General features: G+C 36.7%; 1 protein-coding gene across 5 annotated transcripts in view; it reads right to left on the bottom strand.

Moving 5' to 3' along the window:
* HELQ (helicase, POLQ like) overlaps positions 1-20,322 on the bottom strand; it is a 54,353-nt gene that overhangs the window by 26,327 nt on the left and 7,704 nt on the right. For 2 of the 5 annotated variants that reach the window (XM_032148024.2, XM_032148070.2), the window contains exons 4-12: positions 19,069-19,269; positions 18,248-18,320; positions 15,759-15,856; positions 13,549-13,647; positions 12,110-12,255; positions 9,101-9,340; positions 4,418-4,559; positions 3,956-4,060; positions 1,807-2,029 (exon numbers count right to left, since the gene is read on the bottom strand). In XM_032148024.2, the coding sequence (XP_032003915.1) occupies positions 1,807-2,029; positions 3,956-4,060; positions 4,418-4,559; positions 9,101-9,340; positions 12,110-12,255; positions 13,549-13,647; positions 15,759-15,856; positions 18,248-18,320; positions 19,069-19,269 (1,327 nt within the window). Of the gene's footprint in view, positions 1-1,806; positions 2,030-3,955; positions 4,061-4,417; positions 4,560-9,100; positions 9,341-12,109; positions 12,256-13,548; positions 13,648-15,745; positions 15,857-18,247; positions 18,321-19,068; positions 19,270-20,322 lie in introns of those variants that run through there. The other 3 variants (XM_058433259.1, XM_032148121.2, XM_032148175.2) reach the window with 2 other exon arrangements.

Raw genomic sequence — 20,322 nt, 5'->3', positions numbered from 1 at the left:
AAGAAAGATACAAATATTCAATCTTTCACAATTACCAGAGGGGCAAAGAGATGGTTTTAAATAAAGTATTGTGTAGAAATTGCTTAAATATAGCAAAAAGTCTTCAAAATCTCTTATAACATCTTACTATATAACTATTTTGGAGGTCATTTTGATAGTACTCATCAACACTTAATAAGTACATACCTTCTGATCCAACTATTTTGGGAATCTAATCCAGAGAAACATTTCCATATGTACCCCAAAATACATAGAGATGTCCATGCAGCCTTGTTTATAACAGAGAAAAATCAGAAAGAATGCAAGTGTCCATCAACATCGAATGGTTAAATAAATTATGGTACATCCATACTATAGATGACTGTAGTATTAAAAGAAAAATGAGATAGATTTAAAGAGACTCATCTGTTAAGATGTTCATGATATCTTATGAGAAAAGCAATTTGGAAAAAAATATTTAAATGATGATTCTATTTGAAAAATAAATACACACATAAAAATATTTGAAAGAATACATATCAAACTGGTAGTAGTAGCTCCTGAAATGGGACAGGAATATGGCACTTTCCTTAACAAAATTCAGAGTTCTTAGGTTTTGTTTTTTTTTTAACAACAGACATGTATTATTTTTCACTAAAAAAGAGCCTCAGCCTGGGCACCATCGTGAAACCCCATCTCTACTAAAAATACAAAAATTAGCCAGGCATGGTGGCATGCACCTGTAGTCCCAGCTACTCGGGGGGCTGAGGTGGGAGAATCATTTGAGCCCAGGAGACGGAGGTTGCAGTGAGCTGAGATTGCACCATTGCACTTTGGCCTCAGCAACAGAGCAAGACCCTGTCAAAAACAAGCAAACAAACCAACCAACCAAAACAACCCCCACAACACTTTATTCACTGTCATGAAACAATCTCTAAGACATTATATTCAGAAAAAAAGCAAGTTGCAGGCCAAATGTGTTGTCTCATGCCTGTAATCTCAGCACTTTGGGAGGCAGGAAGATTACTTTAGGTGAGGAGTTTGAGACCACGCTGGCAAACATAGCGAGATTTTGTCTCTATACTTAAAAAAAGAAAAAAAAATTTTTTAATTTATAAAAAGTTTCAGAATAATATAAATGATTATTTGTTTAAAGACAAAAACTTAAAACTGTACATATGTACATATTATGCACTGAAATGAAATGTACAGAAAAGGTCTGGAAAGATATACACCAAATTGTTATTCTTGGTAGAATATTAAGATTTGTATGGTTGCTGGGAGGGAAGCATGAAGGAGGGATGCCTACCTTATTCTCTATATACTTCTGCAGTACTTTACTCATAATTCAAAACATTTTTCAACTTTTGAAAGTTGAAGGAGTTATCGTCTTATAAAATAAGATTAATGCAATTAATATAAAATTATAAATACAACTTAAAATATAATTTTTTATTTTTTTATTTTTGAGACAGAGTCTCACTCTGTTGCCCAGCCTGGAGTGCAGTGGCGTGATCTCGACTCACTGCAACCTCGGCTTCCCAGGTTCAAATAATTCCTGTGCCTCAGCCTCCCAAGTAGCCGGGACTACAGGCGTGTATCACCATGCCTGGCTAATTTTTTTTGTATTTAAAAGAGACAGTGTTTTACTATATTGGCCAGGCTGGTCTCAAACTCCCAACCTCAGATGATCCGCCCCCGCTTGGCCTCCCGGAGTGTCGGGATTACAGGCATGAGCCACTGTGCCCAGCTTAAAGAAAGTATAATTTAATTTTCATTTTTTCCAATGTGTTTCCTATGATCAATAAGATTTAGGTAAACTCTTACCCTTAAATGAAGCACGTCCCAACTTTGTAATATGAAAATTATATTGGACCTCTTCTTCAGACTTATAAATAGTGTCTTTTTGTAGGAGTCCTTTTTCTGTCAGGTATCTAAGTGACTCAACAGTTATTTCCCAGAGACTTTTTTCTTCCAATAAAATCTTTTGCTGAACACCAAAAAATGTACCATTCATGAAGTGATAGACGTCATCAAGATTTGTTGCAATCTGAAAAAATTCAGGACATCATTGGAGCATTTTCCTTAATTCAAGGCATCACCTTGAATGCATATTAATCAAGATAACTCACTTCCATACCTCACAGCTATTTAAATAAAAAATTAGTATTAAATCTACACAGTTGCATATATAAATTTATAATGGCAATTAAAAATTAACAAAAAATTTAGGGGGATGATAGTTATTATATTCATGCCTTTTACGAAAACATGTACCCATTTTTCATTCCCAAACTCCTTTGGATAGATCTTTAAATAATTTTTCACAATATCTCCAAAACTGTGCTATTTACTCCCCAACCAATTTTCACTAATTCTCACTCAGCCTCCTTTAGGGATCTTCCCGGCACTGCATTCCACCCACCTGTGAAAACATCCTTTAGCTCTAAAAGTTGCATTAAAAAAAAAAAAAGGAAAATACAACAGTTTCTGGGTGCAGCACATCAACATGGCACATGTATACATATGTAACAAACCTGCACGTTGTGCACATGTACCCTAGAACTTAAAGTATAATAAAAAATATAAAAAAACATAAAATAAATTAAAAAAAGAACTGACAAAAATACAAGTTTCCACTAAAACAGCGTCAGACAATATTTTGCCTAAAATGTTACCTAAAAATAGTTGATCTCTACCTATTTTTGTCTCTCTCATTCCTATCTCCATTTCTTGTTCTTTCACTGTTATTCACTATTTATAACTTACAATGGCAATCATAAGGAATACTTAACCCTCCATTTAGTATTCAGATGTAGAGCTGACTCTGAATTAGAATAATTTTTATTAGCCAATTTCAATGAAATCAGCATGTTATACTAAAATATAGTCAATCAATAAGTATATTTCTCTCTCTTACAATTCTGATGCTATTTCAACTGGAAAATGTAAGTCATAATTTCATATTAAACCAATATAAGGGGTAAGAAAAATATTATGGGGCACAGACATTTTCTATTGCTTCTTCCCACTTTAATAAAAATCATTATTAATATAGTATTCAATTAAGCTAAAATTATACTTTTAAGATATTTAAGAACTGATACTTTGTTTTTGGATTATTAATGTACTTAGTTTTTGTACTGTTTTCTACCTAAATGATTAGAGTTAATACTGGGGGTGGAAGAGTGCAGGGGGGCAGGGGAACCTTTACTTGATCCCTCTATCTACCATCATGTTGTCTTTCTATTCCTCCCTGAAAAAGTTTTTGACATAGTAATTGAAACCCACTGAGCCAGCCTCTGCTTCTGGCTTCTCAAATCCAGATTCTCCACTGATGCCCCAACTTGCCAGTTCACCCATGCTCAGTTCCAAAGTTAATTTCATCACCATGTCCCAGATTAAAGAAAAAACAAACAAACAAACAAAACAGGCCAGGCACAGTGGCTCATGCCTATAATCCTAGCACTTTGGGAGGCTAAGGTGGGAGGACTGCTTGAAGACAAGAGTTCAAGACCAATCTAACCAACATAGCAAGACCCCATCTCTAAGAAAAAAAAAAAGCCAATTTCATTAATTCAAGTATTTATTAAGTGCCAACCACATGCCAAGCATTGGGATTCAGTGATCTTTTTTTTTTTTTTTTTTTTGAGATAGGGTCTTGCCATGTTGCCCAGGCTGGTCTTGAACTCCTGGGCTCAAACGATCCTCCTGTCTCAGCTTCCCTAAGTGGTGGGATTGCAGGTGTGAGCTACTGCACCTAACCATTCCATGGTCTTTTAAAAATTATTTACCTTAATCACTGAAGTGGATGAGAAAACAAACAAAATTAAAAAGAAAAAAAATTAAAAGAAAAAAATTATTAAATAAAAAATTAGTATAAAATCTACACAGTTGCATATATAAAGTTATTACATAACTTTTTAACCTCTATTACCTCAGATAACAGTAATACGATACAAATTAAAAAAAATACCTTCAAACCAATCAAAGAGAGAAATAATGTTTGGATTCCCTTGGTGAATTCCTGAACAAGATGGCTGTAACAGTTTTCCAATGGTTTAGTTATTAACTCCAATACCTATAAAGGTTAATGCAACACCATGTCTTGTGTTATTATTAAAAATAAATGGCATTTAATATAAATATTTTATACTTTACATAAATCTTGTGGAGCCAGAAGGAGACCAAAAAAGTAAAGACAAAAGAATTTAACATTTATCTTCATTAAAAATGGAAGAAAAACAAATAGGAAAAATATTTTTTCATTGTCTGAAATACATACATTTTCAAACCATTCTAATTCTTAATCATATAGGAAAGAAAGCATCATTTAAAGAAAATTAATAATTAATTTTTAAAAGATGATTTCATAAAGGCGCTAGACCAACAACCAAGAAAAAGACAAAAACAACCAACCAACCAAACTGAGTATTACCTGTTGTTTGTCTTTTTCTTGCAATATGAGGATACTCTCCCCAATAGTATCTATTCCAGCACGACCAGCTCTGCCAATCATCTGTTTATATTGATTCCTCTTTAAAAATTCCTTAGCAACATAGGGAGCTCTTAAAATAACTCTGTGGAATTAATGAAAAGTGATACTCTACAGCAAACAGTACCAATTTAAAAAATTCTTAATTTCATTATATATTTGTGATATTAAATTTAATGACCTACTAACACAAAATAATAGGTAACTAGTGTTTACCAAGAATCTATGATTTCTTAGGTTTTTACACACACTATCTATAATTCTTACAAAACTCTTAGTAATAATATACTTTTAAATTTCATTTTTATAAAGGAATTAATTGCAACTCAGTTAAGTGACTTATCCTAAACTAAAAAATTAGTAATTACCAGAGCTATCATTTGAACTGAAGTCTGCCTAGCTGCAATGTCTATGATTAATCTGTAGCAGTAGTCTCCAAAGCGTTTGGACTTTATACTCCATAAATAAAAAATATGACCATACACCACTAACATACACATATCTATTTATGAATTTTTATTATTTTGAACTGTATAAAATTGCAGATGTCAACTGTTTTTGACCTACAAAAATGGTGATTTCAGCCAGGCTCAGTGGCTCATGCCTGTAATCCCAGCACTTTGGAGGGCTGATGTGGGAGGTTTGCTTGAGTCCAGGAGTTTGAGACCAGCTTGGGCAATATAGTGAGATGCAGTCTCTACAACAACAACAACAACAACAACAAACTGGCTGGGCATGGTGGTGTGCCCCTGTAGTCCCAGATACTTGGGAGGCTAAGGTGGGAGGATCACTTGAGCCTAGGAGGTTGAGGCTGCAGTAAGTCGTGGTTACATCACTGCACTCCAGCCTGGGCAACAGAGTGAAACCCCATCTCTTAAAAAAAAAAGCAATTTCAATTATACAGAAGTCCATAGTCAGTTAGTCAGCTTTCCTATCCAAAGGGAAGAAAAAACCTATTGTTTACCTATACTAGTCAACTTCCTCTTTATTTATAAATCTCAATATGAAGAAAAGATTACCAAATACTTGAAGAAAACTAATAACATAAAAGAAACATAACATGAATATACAAAATAAATGACCACAAAAACCAGATAATATAGGGCTCAGAAGAGAACTTTTAAAAATCCTAATTAGCATTAACAGAAAATTCCAAAGAGTATTATATCCACAATATAAGAGTAGATAATGGGCCGCGTGTGGTGGCTCACTCCTGTAATCCCAGCACTTTGAGAGGCTGAGGTGGGCGGATCATGAGGTCAGGAGATGGAGACCATCCTGGCTAACACGGTGAAACCTCGTCTCTACTAAAAATAAAAAAAATTAGCCGGGCGTGGTGGCAGATGCTTGTAGTCCCAGCTACTCAGGAGGCTGAGGCAGGAGACTGGCGTGAACCCAGGAGGAGGAGCTTGCAGTGAGTGGAGATCGCGCCACCGCACTCCAGCCGGGGTGACAGAGCGAGACTCCATCTCAAAAAAAAAAAAAAAAAAAAAAAGGAGTAGACTATTGGCCGCGTGTGGTGGCTCATGCCTGTAAATCCCAGCACTTTGGAAGGCCAAGGCAGGAGGATCACGAGGTCAAGAGATCGAGACCATCCTGCCAACATGGTGAAACCCCGTCTCTACTAAAAACACAAAAATTAGCTGGGCATTGTGGTGCATGCCTGTAATCCCAGCTACTTGGGAGGCTGAGGCAGGAGAATCACTTGAACCCGGGAGGCGGAGGTTACAGTGAGCAGATATCATGCCACTGCACTCCAGCCTGGTGACAGAGCAAGACTCCATCTCAAAAAAAAAAAAGAGTAGACTATTACAAGGAAAGAACAACAAAAGAGAGTTCTTAGAAATAAAAAAAATTAAATTTATTTAAAAATTCATAAAAAATTTGAAGGGCCAGGTGTGGTAGCTCACACCTGTAAATCTAGCACTGCAGGAGGCCATGGTGGGCAGATCACCTGAGGTCAGGAGTTTGAGACCAGCCTGGCCAACATGGCGAAACCCCGACTCTGCTAAAAATATAAAAATTAGCCAGGTGTGGTGGTGGGCGCCTGTAATCCCAGCTACTTGGGAGGCTGAGGCAGGAGGATCGCTTGAACCCAGGAGATGGAGGTTGCAGTGAGCCGAGACTGCACCACTGCACTCCAGCCTGGCCGCTGGGCAACAGAGTGAGACTTTGTCTCAAAAAAAAGAAAATTCAATTGAAGAACTGAATAATGAATGAAAATAGTTAATGGAAACAGTTAATGTAGTTAATGGATATCAGTTAAAAACTGATTTTTTTTTTTTTGAGACAGGGTCTCACTGTTGCCCAGGCTGGAGTGCAGTGGTACAATCATAGCTAACTGCAGCCTCGATGTCCTGGGCTCAAGCAATCTTCCCACCTCAGCCTCTCGAGCAGCTGGGATCATAAGTGTATGCCACCATGCCAAGCTAATTTTTTAATTTTTTAATAGATGAGGTCTTGCTATGTTGTCCAGACTGGTCTCAAACCCCTGGGCTCAAGCAATCCTCCTACCTTTGCCTCCCAAAGTGCTGGGATTACAAAAAACTGATTTTTTGATATGGAAGGTAAAGTTGAAAAAAATTACATGGCACAAACGTGTGCTTACATTCTTACACATTCTGAAAAATGTGTAAGAAAAGAGATACGAAAGCTGAATCTAAGAGGCCTCAACCCTGTCTAAGTGAAATTATAAAAGCAAGGAACAGAGATAATGGGAAGAAAAAGAAATAACAGAAAAGAATTACTCAAAGAAGAAAAGCATAAAGCTTAGATTAAAAGCATCCACTCAAGTGCTAAGCCCTATGAATGAAAAGTAGTAATGTTGGGATTGTAAAATCAAACTTCCTGGGTTCAAACACTGGCTTTAAAACTCATTTGTTGGAAAATGAGTTGGGAAAAAGTTATTAACTTTTTAAAGTTGGGAAAATTATTTAATTATTCAGTGCCTCAGTTTCCCATTCTATAATAGGTGTGTAATAAAATATGACCTTCCTCACAGAGTTGTGAAGTTGTATCAAGTCAATGCATGTAAAGTTGTTACTACATGAAGGGGAGGCGAATGTAGTAACTACAACTATTATTATACACCATGATGAAATTGGGAGGTTAAAGAGAAAAGTCTAAAAGTTTCTGGAAAAGAAAAACAGAAAATCCATGCAGAGACAAAAATGAGCAACATTGGCCTCTAGAAAATATGGAACAATATTTACAAAGTCCCTAAAGGAAAAAAAATTGAATCTAGAATTCTTTTGCTAGTGAAGTGTGAGGCCAAAATACAGATAAAGAGTCAAAATGTTTTACCCCCTAAAGCGGTATTCTAAAAAGGATTACTCAAGGAAGGCAAAATTAAAAAAAAAAATCAGAGAAGAAAGATGTGGGATATAAGAGGCAGTGGTAAGCAAAAAACAAGTATGATTTACAGGTAAGTTTAAATACTACATAAGATGAAAGAAAATGTTTAAATCTAGCACTAAAATTCTAAGTAAGTGCAACATTCATGGAGCAGAGTAGAATATACTAAGGACATGCTAAGCCTCTTTTTATGTTCAGGAGAGGAGAGTTATTGATTACTTCTAAAGTAATAAAAAATGTTTGGTTACAACTTAAAATTTTAAGAGTAACCACTGGAATAATAGAAACAGGATATATAACTTTAATTTTTTTCTTCAATTGTCTGAAAAATGGAAAACTTAATCAGAGACAGAAATTGAAAGTAAAAGAATGGAAAAAGGTACATACATGGCAAAAAAAAAAATGAGTTCTGGTATTCAAAGCAAAATTATTAAATCAGCAAAACAAGTATTTATTGTATTGATAAAAGGTACAATTCGGCAATAAGATATTTGAAGTAAACCTATGTATATCTAAATAGTTTTGAAATATAAAAAGTAACTTCTAGAAATGCAAAAAGGAGAAACTGATAACTACATAATTAAAGTGGGAGACTAACACACTTCTCTGAAATTGGTAGACCAAGGAATCAAATATAGTAAGAAAATAGAGAAGCTGATAACACAATGAACCTCTGTGATCTCACTCAGATGTACAAAACTGCGTATTCAACTGAAAATGCATATTTTTTTAAACACTCATGGAAAGTTTATAAAAATTGATCATTTATTAGCAAAATACCCCATGATCATAAATTATAAAGGGTAGAAGTCAATTACACAGGCCCACACCTTTGGTAATAACTGAAAAGGTAATCAAGGATCTGCTTTAAAATACATATATTAGACACAAATTTCCTATGGATCAGCTCTCGAAGATTTCAAGGAAATCTCTATGTTAAATAAACTCTTTTATATCATAAAAAAGGTGAAACACCTGCCAACTATTTCTACAAAACCAGATTAATAGACTCTAACATCAAAACCAGATATAAAGAGCACAAAGGATGGAATTCTAATATCAATAAATCTATTAACATCATTTTTCATTACATATTTCATTACATATTCATTAAAATATTAAAGAAAATAAACCAACCAATTAACTCAGCATATGCTAAAAGAACATTTGATAAATTCTCATCCACTACTGAGAAAGCATAAAACAACAAAACTCCTTGCAAGCTAGAAATGGAAAAGTTCTGAGCCTGGTCAACACTTACTTATCTCTTACCTTCGAGCTGGTAGGTTGACACCTGCTGCTAAGGTAGATGTGCAGGTAAAAAGACAGAGCACTCCTGTGGAGTAGGCCTCCTCCAAGAGTTTCCTTTCATCACTTGTTAAGCCACTATGGTGATAGGCAACTCCAAATGGGATAGTGCGCTTTAAAACAGGACACAGGTTGCCATTGCCAATATTCTTCAAGTTCTTAATCACTTCACATTTTTCTTTCTCCTTGTGTTTCAGATATTCCCTATGAAAAAGATCTGTTAGAAATATGAGCCCTTGCTCTTTTAGCGACAAAATTTCTACCATTTTCATTTTAGTAGATGCTAATGTAAACATTCTTTAATGTACTATTTCCATTGAGTTAAGTACATTAACTGTTCTTAGAATTTTGATTCTGACTTCATTAACTATTAGGCAGTCTCTCAATCTTTTTGTGGATTACAGAACCCTGTGAAAATCTTATCAAAACTAAGGAAGGGCGGAATTCGATGGCTCACGCCTGTAATCCCAGCACTTTGGGAGGTAGAGGCAGAAGGATCTCTTGAGCCCAAGAGTTCAAGATCAGCTTGGGTAGTGAAGTGAGACCACCTCTCTACAAAAAATAACAAAAATTAGCCGGGCATGGTGGTGCATGCATCTGTAGTCCCAGGCTACTGGGGAGGATGAGGTGGGATGATTGCTTGAACCCACCTCAAAGGGAGTTTGAGGTTGCAATGAGCTATGAACCTACCAGCCTGGGTGAAAGAGCAAAGCCTTGTCTTAAAAAAAAAAAAAAAAAAAAAGGAAAAAATATAACTATTTACATAAATACAACACTTTACATATAATTTCAGAGGGTTCGTGGATTTCCTAAAATTCATTCCTGTACTTCATTTGAATCCATGGACACCAGGTTTAGACCTTTGCTCTGGATATTATAACTGTTTTTTCTTTATAACATATATCTTTATAGGGGATAGTTTTTTTTAAGACATAAATTTTCTTTTCTGAAGATGGAAACATACATATTATTAAATCATACTTCTGTGGTAAAACACTGCCTAAACACTAGCACTTTAGAAACTTCATATCCTACAATGTTTCCATCACTTAGCCAGTGTCTCCATCTTATTACCTTGAATTATTCTAAGAAAATGAATGATTTACTGAGAATTTTTTTAATGATAATTTAATTTCCTTAAGCTTTTATAATCAAAATCATTGTAAAAGCAGACTGTTACCGAAATGAGCAACGCCTTCATCTTATTCCAAACATTTTTATCTTTTGCTATTCAATAAATTTAAGTCTATCTTAGACCAATCCATGATAGCAGGATTGAAAGAGGAGGTAGAGGTTGACTAGATTAGCATTCAGGTTAATAGACTATGAATACTGATACAGCATTAGCTAAGGGGCTGAAAGAAATCTCAGAAAATGATAAAACCACACATGGGACAAACAGGTACATAAAAAACTGAACTGTTAGTAGTTAAAGTAACTTCGTACTTATCTCTATGAATACGACAGAGCCAATATTAAGATACTACAAAATTACGAGACAACACATTTCTTACTCAGGAAATTATATCCAAATGTCCATACAACTAAGTGTGAAGTTTACTAAGAAAACAAAGGCAGGCCAGGCGCAGTGGCTCACGCCTGTAATTCCAGCACTTTGGGAGGCTATGGGGGGTGGATTGCTTGAGCTCAGGAGTTCAAAACCAGCCTGGGCAACATGGTGAAACGCTATCTCCATGAAAATTACAAAAAATTAGTTGGGAGTGGTGCTGTGCGCCTGTAGTCCCAGCTACTTGGGAGGCTGAGGTAGGAGGATCACTTGAGCCCAGGAGATGGAGGCTGCAGTGAGGTGAATTTGTGCCACTGCATTCCAGCATAGGTGACAGAGTGAGACCCTGTCTCAGGAAAAAAAAAAAAAAAAAAAGGAAAAGAGAAAAAAAGGCAATGGAAGATACAATTCATTTCCACAGTGGTAACAGTGATTAGTCCTTTGACTGACTAAGCCAGTGGTTCCTGTCCTTGGCTATATGTTGGACTTGCCTGGGGAGCTTTACAAAATGATATCTGGGTGTCACTCCTAGAGATTCTAATTTATCTAAGATGTAGCCTGGACTTTGGAATTTTTAAAAGCCTCCAAGATGATTCACTATGCAGCCAAGGTTTTGAATCACTGACCTAATATTACTTAACATTCTCGTACATATAGTCTTAGGGTTTTGTCTTTTTTTTTTTCCTTTTTGAGATGGAGTCTCCCTCTGTTACCCAGGCTGGAGTTCAATGACGTGGTCTCGGCTCACTGCAACCTCTGCCTCCCAGGTTCAAGTGATTCTCCCGCCTTAGCCTCCTGAGTAGCTAGGACTACAGGTGCACGCCACCACACCCAGCTAATTTTGTATTTTTAGTAGAGACAGGATTTCACTATGTTGGCCAGGCTGGTCTTGAACTCCTGACCTCATGATCCGCACGCCTCGTCTTCCCAAAGTGCTGGGATTACAGTTGTGAGCCACCGTGCCCGGCCTTCTTTTTTTTTTTTTGATGGAGTCTCGCTGTGTCACGCAGGCTGGAGTGCAGTAGTGCAATCTCAGCTAACTGCAACCTCTGCCTCCTGGGTCCAACAGATTCTCATGCCTCAGCCTCCCCAGTAGCCGGGATTATAGGTGCAAGGCATGACACTCAGCTAATTTTTTGTATTTTTAGTAGAGATGGGGTTTCACCGTGTTGGCCAGGCTCGTGTCAAACTCCTGACCTCAAGTGATCCACCCACTTCGGCCTCCCAAAATGCTGGGATTAAGGTAAGAGCCATGGTGCCCAGCCACCTTAGAATGTTTCTCTGGCTATTTCACATGTGATTTTCACAGTTAAAATTTCTTTCTTCAAGGTCAAGGCCTTCAGTATACTAAAACAACTTAATATGATATTTTGCAAGGCATAATTAGTGTTTGCCCAATAAACATAATACATAGTCTGTAATTCCTAATAAAAATAAAACAGGATATTTAAAAAATATTAACATACTTGCTTAAAAATTTGCATATCATTTCTGCTACATTTTCACAGTTCTTCTTACTAGGACAAAAAACTAAGCAGGAATAATTGGGAATAACTTCTGTCACCAATGCTACCAAGTGATCAGGATCCATCTTTTTTAGAGTATCAGAATACTGCAAAACAACAAGATGTAGGAACAAGGTGATTAGTAAACATGAAACCCTGTCAATTTTTTACCAGTGTGATTTGAAAGGTAAATAAACCATCTATAATTCTAAACTTCTAATTTAATAAATCTGATCATTTAAAAGAAAAGATGAAATCTATATTAAACATCAAAATGTTCAATCTCACTTTTCTTTTAGGTTATTATGATTTTCTTAGGTCTAGTTAGTCTAAAAAAACTAGAATTAAAGAAATGAATTAAAGAAAATTAAAGAAGTGAAAATAGTTAATGTTATTAATAGCCTCACTACATGCCCATCTCCACCACAGCAGAACAAAAAAGTCCACAGAGAGAAACACAGATTGATCCTAATAATAGTTAAGGGACTGTGTAAATAAGACATGCCCTTTACAACCGCTAAGTTTTCAAAAACACAGATTCAATCATACTACTGAATTATGACAATTTTTGTAGTGACACGAGGAACACAAAGAACATGAAGAAAAAATGTGAAGTTATTTAAAATCTATTTCTTCAACTTTACTAAAGACATAGCTTTAGAATAACACATCTTCGTAGAATTCTAAAACTACTGTATAATCCCTTCTTCCCCTTTTTAATATCCTTCATACAAGTCATAAAACACTAAAATTTACATAGTAGACATTAACATTTTATACACCAATATCTGAACTACATGGTCCATAAATTATTCTTTTGTTGTTGTTGTTAAATGAATAAACATTTACAGGAGAGGTTTCCAAATTTTCTTTGTTCACAGCCCCAGTGCCCAAAGAAATACTTTACAGTTTTGTTAATTAAATAGTGAGGTCCAAACAACTTAATAAATATGTACTTCCTCACAACTTAGTAGCTGTTAGAATAAATAATACACATCAGTTGAGTGAAAAAATATTTTTATTTCATTCTTAAATAACCACAACAGCTCACTAATGGGATGTGTGCACAACTTGGTACTGTCTTTCAAACTCTGAAATAAGACTGGACACACCTATTCTCTTCTGTTCCAGATTGATTTTCACACGGTACTTGCTTACAGCAACTGCAAAAACCCCCACTTCACAAAGATACGATGTCATAGAAAAGAATATGGTGTGACCTAATGTTGAAATTTGAAACGAGCTATCTTGAACTGGCAGTCTGCATGGTGTCCAACAAATGCCAAGCATCAGCTGTTTCTCTAAAAAATCTAGACTATTCTACAGAACCCATTGGAAACTCTTGTGGTGGCCCAGACACAAAGTCTGGTAATCTGGAATTTAAAGGTTATCAATGTTACCTTATAATTAAGGAGACGTGAAAAAGTCATGCCATTCTCAGCTTTGCTGTCAACTTCATATATTGTATCATTTATTTTCAGATATTCTTTTAACTCAACCTTGAATTAAAAGGACATTTGCAATTAATACCACATATAAATTCATCTTTCCAGCGTTTTAAATGTTGTAAAATTGGTTAAGAAAGGACAGCTATAAAAGAGTTTAGCTTTTCTAAGATATATACAACATGCTTCAACTTAAAAGTTCTTGCTTTACCATTTCTTCTTCTTCTTTTTTGGTCTCTTTTTCCCTTTAACTCAAAATAGGGATCAATATCCTTGAAGAAATATGTTTGAATTCAGTAAACATCATATCCAAAAAAGAAACCACACACTTCTGTATTTGTCACAAACAGTGTGAGTCTTGGTGTTCTTAACTTTTACTAAGATATCGTCTGTTTTATGTCTCAAGATCTAAAACTTAGTCTTTTTTTTTTTTTCTTTTGAGACAGGGTCTCACTCTATCACCCAGGCTGGAGTGCAGTAGCATGATCACAGCCCACTGCAGCCTCAACCTCCAGGGCTCATGCTATCCTCCTACCTCAGCCTCCTGAGTAGCTGAGATGACAGGCACGCGCTACCACGCCAGGCTAACTTTTATAGAGATGGGGTTCCTCTGTGTTATTGAGGTTGGTCTTGAAATCCTGGGCTCAAGCGATCCTCTTGCCACAGCCTCTCAAAGTGCTAGGATTACATGCATGAGACACCGTGTCCAGCCAAAACTTTCTGTCTTATTACTCATCAGTTTTAATTCTAAATACCACCACACTATTTTTCTTTATTTGTAGACACAAACAGTTTGTAAACACAGCTCATTGCATTTTATAATAACAATAACAATGTCTACTATGGCAATTAAGTTAAAAAATATCTCTTGAAAATGTTCATATCTGGTACAAATGAAAAACATCAATTTTTTTTTTTTTTTTTTTTGAGACAGCGTCTCACTCTGTAGTCCAGGCTGGGGTGTAGTGGCACAAACACAGCTTACTGTATCCTTGACCTTCTGAGCTCAAGTGATCTTCCCATCTCACCCTCTCAAGTAGCTGGGACTATATGTGAGTGCTACTATGCTTTAATTTTTTTTTTTTTTTTTTGCTCTGTCGCAAGCCTGGAGTACAGTGGTGCAATCTCGGCTCACTGCAACCTCCACCCCACTGGGTTCAAGCGATTCTCCTGCCTCAGCCTCCAGAGTAGCTGGGACTACAGGCGTGCGTCACCACGCCCCGCTAATTTTTGTATTTTGTAGTAGAGTCGGGGTTTCACCATGTTGGCCAGGATGGTCTCGATCTCTTGACCTTGTGATCCGCCCACCTCAGCCTCCCAAAGTGCTGGGATTACAGGTGTGAGCCACCGTGCCCGGCTGCCCTAATTTTTTAATTTTTTGTAGAGACAGGGGTCTCGACATGTTGCCCAGGCTGGTCTTGAACTCCTGGACTCAAGCAATCCTCCTGCCCCAGCCTCTTAAAGTGTTGGCATTGCAGGTATGAGCCACTGCACCCGGCTAAAACATCAAATTTCAAATTAAAATTTGGCAATTAAAAAAATATTTTCTGAAAACCTATTTAGACACTGAAAAGCTATTTAGACAAAAAACATACACACTAGTACTGCACACAAAAATATATATACATTATAAGCTATTTTCAAATAACCACAAATTATATTTGTTTACTTTCTTCAAGCATTTTGGGAATGCTGCTGTTGAGGAGTTTACATGTAAATCCATGTGAAGCCTTAACTTATTAAACAAGTATTATAACTACTAACATATAAATATTTAAAAATATTTTAAATTTTAAGATATATTTTTTAACGTGCCAATAACTCAAAACATGTCTCACTAAAATTTTGCCAAATAAAAAAATTTAGTTTAGAGAATAAGAAGTGAAAAAATAAAATGGGGGTCTGGGAAAACTCATTCAATGAACATTCACTGAGAGCCTGTGGGCCAGGCTATAGATACATTAGTGACCCAACCCAAGATCCCTGACCTATACACAAACTCTTAAATTCTCTATACACAACCTCTTATTAGCATATAGTCATGGTGAGTAAAATATGCCCCTTCACTACTCTACAGAATTCTTTAAATCCTATGTTTACTACTTTCATTTCTAAGTTAGATGAATACAAAACAAATCAATACAGTGCAAACCTTAGGTACATACTGGTCTAAATTGACTGGTATAATATTCTGCTTGAAGAAACTTTTGTAGGTCTTCAACATTGTTTAATGTTGCACTCATACCAATAATTTGAGTTGTTTCTAAAACACAAACAAAAACCAAAGTGTTAAGGAAAATATGTTATTTAACATATCATAAAGTAATTTTAGCAAATCTTTTGTGCTCTCAGTTCTTCCTGAGTGATTTGGGAAAGGGGTGGGAGAGGTAAGTAAGAAAAATACAACTAGCTGGGTGCCTGGCTCACATCTGTAATCTCAACATTTTGGGAGGCTGAGGTGGGCAGATCGCTTGAGGCCAGGACTTCAACACTAGCCTGGGCAACATAGTAAGACCTCATCTCTACAAAAAAATTAAAAATTACCTGGGCATGGTAGTGCACGCCTGTAGTCCCAGCTACTTAGGAGGCTGAGGTGGGAGGATCGCTTGAGCCCAGGAGGTCAAGGCTGCAGTGAGCCATGATTGTGTCACTGCACTGCAGCTTGGGCAACAGTGAGACCTGACCTCTTAAAAAAAGAAAACTACAAATATATTACCAGAGTATTAATCTGGCATTTGAAGAATGAAATTTTTCAGGTATCCTGAAAGTTACTACTTAGAAGTTCATAGAGTTTCAAACTTGGCAAGAAGTAGGATATTAAGGCTTCTAAACAATAATAAATGAGTATAAATTTGCTTATAACTGTCTATCTGGATCCCCTTTATGAAGAGCTATGATATGTTCCACAGGTATGGCTATAGACAGATGTAGAGTTAGTAGGAGAGAGGGCTAAATGCGTCTCAAACTCTTGGCCCATGAAAAGTCCTCTATGAGATCTTGCTATCAAGCTAACTTTTAATTTTATTCATTTATTTATTTTTTTGAGACAGAGTCTTGCTCTGTTGCCCAGGCTGGAGTGCAGTGGCATGATCTTGGCTCACTGCAACCTCCATCTCCTGGGTTCAAGCGATTCTCCTGCCCCAGCCTCCCGAGTAGCTGGGACTATAGTTTTTGTTGATGTTGTTTTAAATAAAGGTGGAGTGAAGCTTATGAAGCCATATGACATCCTGGGCAATACAAAATGGCTGCTTTCTATAGACTTAGCTATTGAATGAAAACCCAAATAGGCTTTCTTTGCAAATGTTTCTTCATTGCTCCTATGTCTTGAAATGATCATTCAAGAAACTGGCTGAAAGAGGAATAAGTGGGAGTATCCTTCTCATTCCATAAGGATAGACTACAAAACTGAAGAGGTGGGCATGGGGTCAAATCAAGAAAGGCTGTGCTAAGAAATTAGGAATTTATGCAGAAAGCAAAGGGGAGCTATTAAAGAATGGTAAACAGTAAAATAAACTAATTGGATTTGCATTTGGGAAAGATCATTCTACTTGCGCTAAAGAAAGATGGATTTGGTGGATGACGGGCAGTGGGTACACAGAAGAACTTGGTGATTTCTGTGGCAATCCAGGTAGAAAGGATGAGGTACTGAACTAAAGACTTAGTGGTAATGAGGGATAGGAGAAACAGAAGTAAAAATATATTTATGAGGTAAACCAGATAGGATTTGGTTGCTGATAGAATATGTAGGATCCTGGCTTGGCTGGCTGGAGAGTGGTGGCTGAGAATTCAGGCTGAAGAACGGCTTTGAAGGAAATGAGTTGGGCTCAGACTAAGCCTTAGTTAGGCTTAGCTGTTCACAGAATATTCAAATAGGAATGCCCTAAAATACAGGCTTGATGAAAGCAGGGACTGTTTTATTCACTGCTGTATCCCTAGCACTTAAAATAGTGCCCAGCACACAGTAGGTGATCAATATTTTTTTGAATGAACAATTATAAAATGCTATAACCTGCTTAAATATTATTGCTGTTGAAATTTTTAAAATACTTTTTAAGATTTGACCTTTATAGTTAATTTTTCCATGTATAAGGTAAATATTGCAATAGCCTATCAATAGTAGGTTATGACATTTAGAATAAATTTTTCATGAACTTTAAAGACTACCTGATGCTGCAAAATAGCTCCTTAAAGTGATCTATTCAAATGTATTGCTTTACAATATTATTATTATAATATTTATGTTGTATGTATTATTATGGTGATGATGATGATGGCCGCAGTAGCAGCAGCAAACCCTTACTGAATGCAGTGTGCTAAGCACTGCTAATGCAATACATGTGTTAACTCACACAATCCTTACAACAATCCCATCAGGCTGGTACCATTATTATCCCTGTTTTACAGATAAAGAAACATAGAGGTTGAGAGATGTGCCTGGGCACACATAGCTAGTAAGTGGCAGATAATAATAGAGGACTTCTTCGAATACCAATTTCATTTACCTTCAAAATTCTATTCATTAGAAATTTTAAAACAAAGGCAAAAAGCTTAAGTATCTTGCTTTAGGTTACATATGTAGCTAGTAATAGAATTAAGTATTTTATAAGTCTCTTGATTATAAATCAATTCATGACCTCATTTAGAAAATACTTACTGCTAGTGTAGAGGATTTTTGCTAGGGTCATTTCCAGTGTAGCTCCACGGCTTCCTTCACCAATCATGTGCAACTTCGAGATTTTTTTTAAAAAGGGCAGAGAAGTAAATCTTCATATAATGCTCATATAAAACATGCATATATTCATATGAAATTTGTTTGTAAAGAGTTGCTTATAACTTTTAAGTATTTTGAATATAACAACTATAATACATGTATATTATTTCACTGGTATTTAGGTTAATGAGCTTTTGGTACAAAATCCTTATAAATCTGGGATTCATAAGTACTATTAAAAAATTTCTTTTTTGAAACGGAGTTTGGCTCTTGACCCCCAGGCTGGAGTGCAATGGCGTGATCCTGGCTCACTGCAACCTCCACCTCCTGGGTTAAAGTGATTCTCCTGCCTCAGCCTCCCGAGTGGCTGGGATTAAAGGCGCCCACCACCACGCCCAGCTAATTTTTGTATTTTTAGTAGAGACAGGGTTTCACCTGTTGGCCAGGCTGGTCTTGAACTCCTAACAACAAGTGATTCACCTGCCTTGGCCTCCCAAAGTGCTAGGATTACAGGCATGAGCCACTATGCCCAGCCTATAAAATTGTATACTACACACATACGTGTTCACACTTCAAGAAACACTTGACGCAAAACCAAATTTAAGATTATCAAGCATAGAATGTCTTCACCTATATTGTCTATATGTTCAAATAAATTTATTTTTACAGAGGTACTAAGGTACTAAGTAGATCCACACAATAACCAGAATAATAAATATTTAGTATAATAAAAATATTGACAAATTACAAAAGTATTAACCAACCTCGTCTACAACAACCAGACCCAGACTGTCAATTCTTCCAGTTTCAATCAAAGAGTTCACCAAGCTATGTCCTTTTTCAATAGTGGCAATATAGAGTGATTTCTTTTCCCTTCTTTTAGTTGGAGGAAATCTTCCTTTGCTTCCAGCATATTCTTCAACAAAGAAACCGAGTTCTATACCAAAACTGGACAAACCTGAAATCTAGAATATTAGTTAAAATAAAGAAAAATTGGCCAGGCATTGTGGGCAATGCCTGTAATCCCAGCACCTTGGGAGGCTGAGGCGGCAAGATCACTTGAGCCCAGGAAGGTGAGACCAGCCTGGGCAACACAGTGAGACCTCATCTCTACAAAAAATAAAAAATTAGCTGGCTGTGGTGGCACAGGCCTGTAGTCTCAGCTACTTGGGAAGCTGAGGTGGGAGGACTGCTTGAGCCCACGGAATTGAGGCTGCAGTAAGCCTTGGTCATGCCACTGCACTCCAGCCTGGGTGACAGAGCAAGACCCTGACTCAAAAATAAATAAATAAAATAAACAAAACCAAAAAACACAGATAAAAAACCACTCTATTAGGTGTTCATGGGGTTCAAAAAAGCTAAAGTAGTGTTTAATATCCATCAACAGGAACAAGGTCACAGGCAAGACATACATAACAAATGCTGTAACGTCTCGATCTTTGCAAAATAAATGCAACTTCTAAAATACCTGTGAAAATAAATTTCAACTGTCTCCTTTGATGCCAAAAAGCATCAGGGGTGTGGTGGCTCATGCCTGTAATCTCAGCATTTTAGGAGGCTCAGGCAGGTGGATCACTTGAGGACAGGCATTTAAGATCAGCCTGGCCAACATGGTGAGACACCATCTCTACTAAAAATAAAAAAATTAGCCGGTCGTGTTGGCGTGTGCTTGTGATTCTGGCTGCTGGGTGGGGTCGTGGGGCATGAGAGTTACTTGAGTCTGGGAGGTGGGGGTTGCAGTGAGCTGAGATCACGCCACTGCACTCCAGCCTAGGCAACAGAGCAAGACTCTGTCTCCAAAAAAAAAAAAGCATCAGAATAACTCATTTTAGTAATAGTTTCTGCTTGAAAAAGCAAGGTAAGGCCGGGCACAGCAGTGGCTCACACCTGTAATCCCAGCATTTTGGGAGGCTGAGGTGGGAGGATCACTTCAGGTCAGAAGTTCGAGAACAGCCTGTCCAACATGATGAAAACCCATCTCTACTAAAAATACAAAAATTAGCCAGGCATGGTGGCAC

Source organism: Hylobates moloch, unplaced genomic scaffold, assembly GCF_009828535.3.
Source record: "Hylobates moloch isolate HMO894 unplaced genomic scaffold, HMol_V3 SCAFFOLD_2, whole genome shotgun sequence".
Lineage (NCBI taxonomy): Eukaryota > Metazoa > Chordata > Mammalia > Primates > Hylobatidae > Hylobates > Hylobates moloch.
This window is presented reverse-complemented; position numbering and strand designations above follow the sequence as displayed.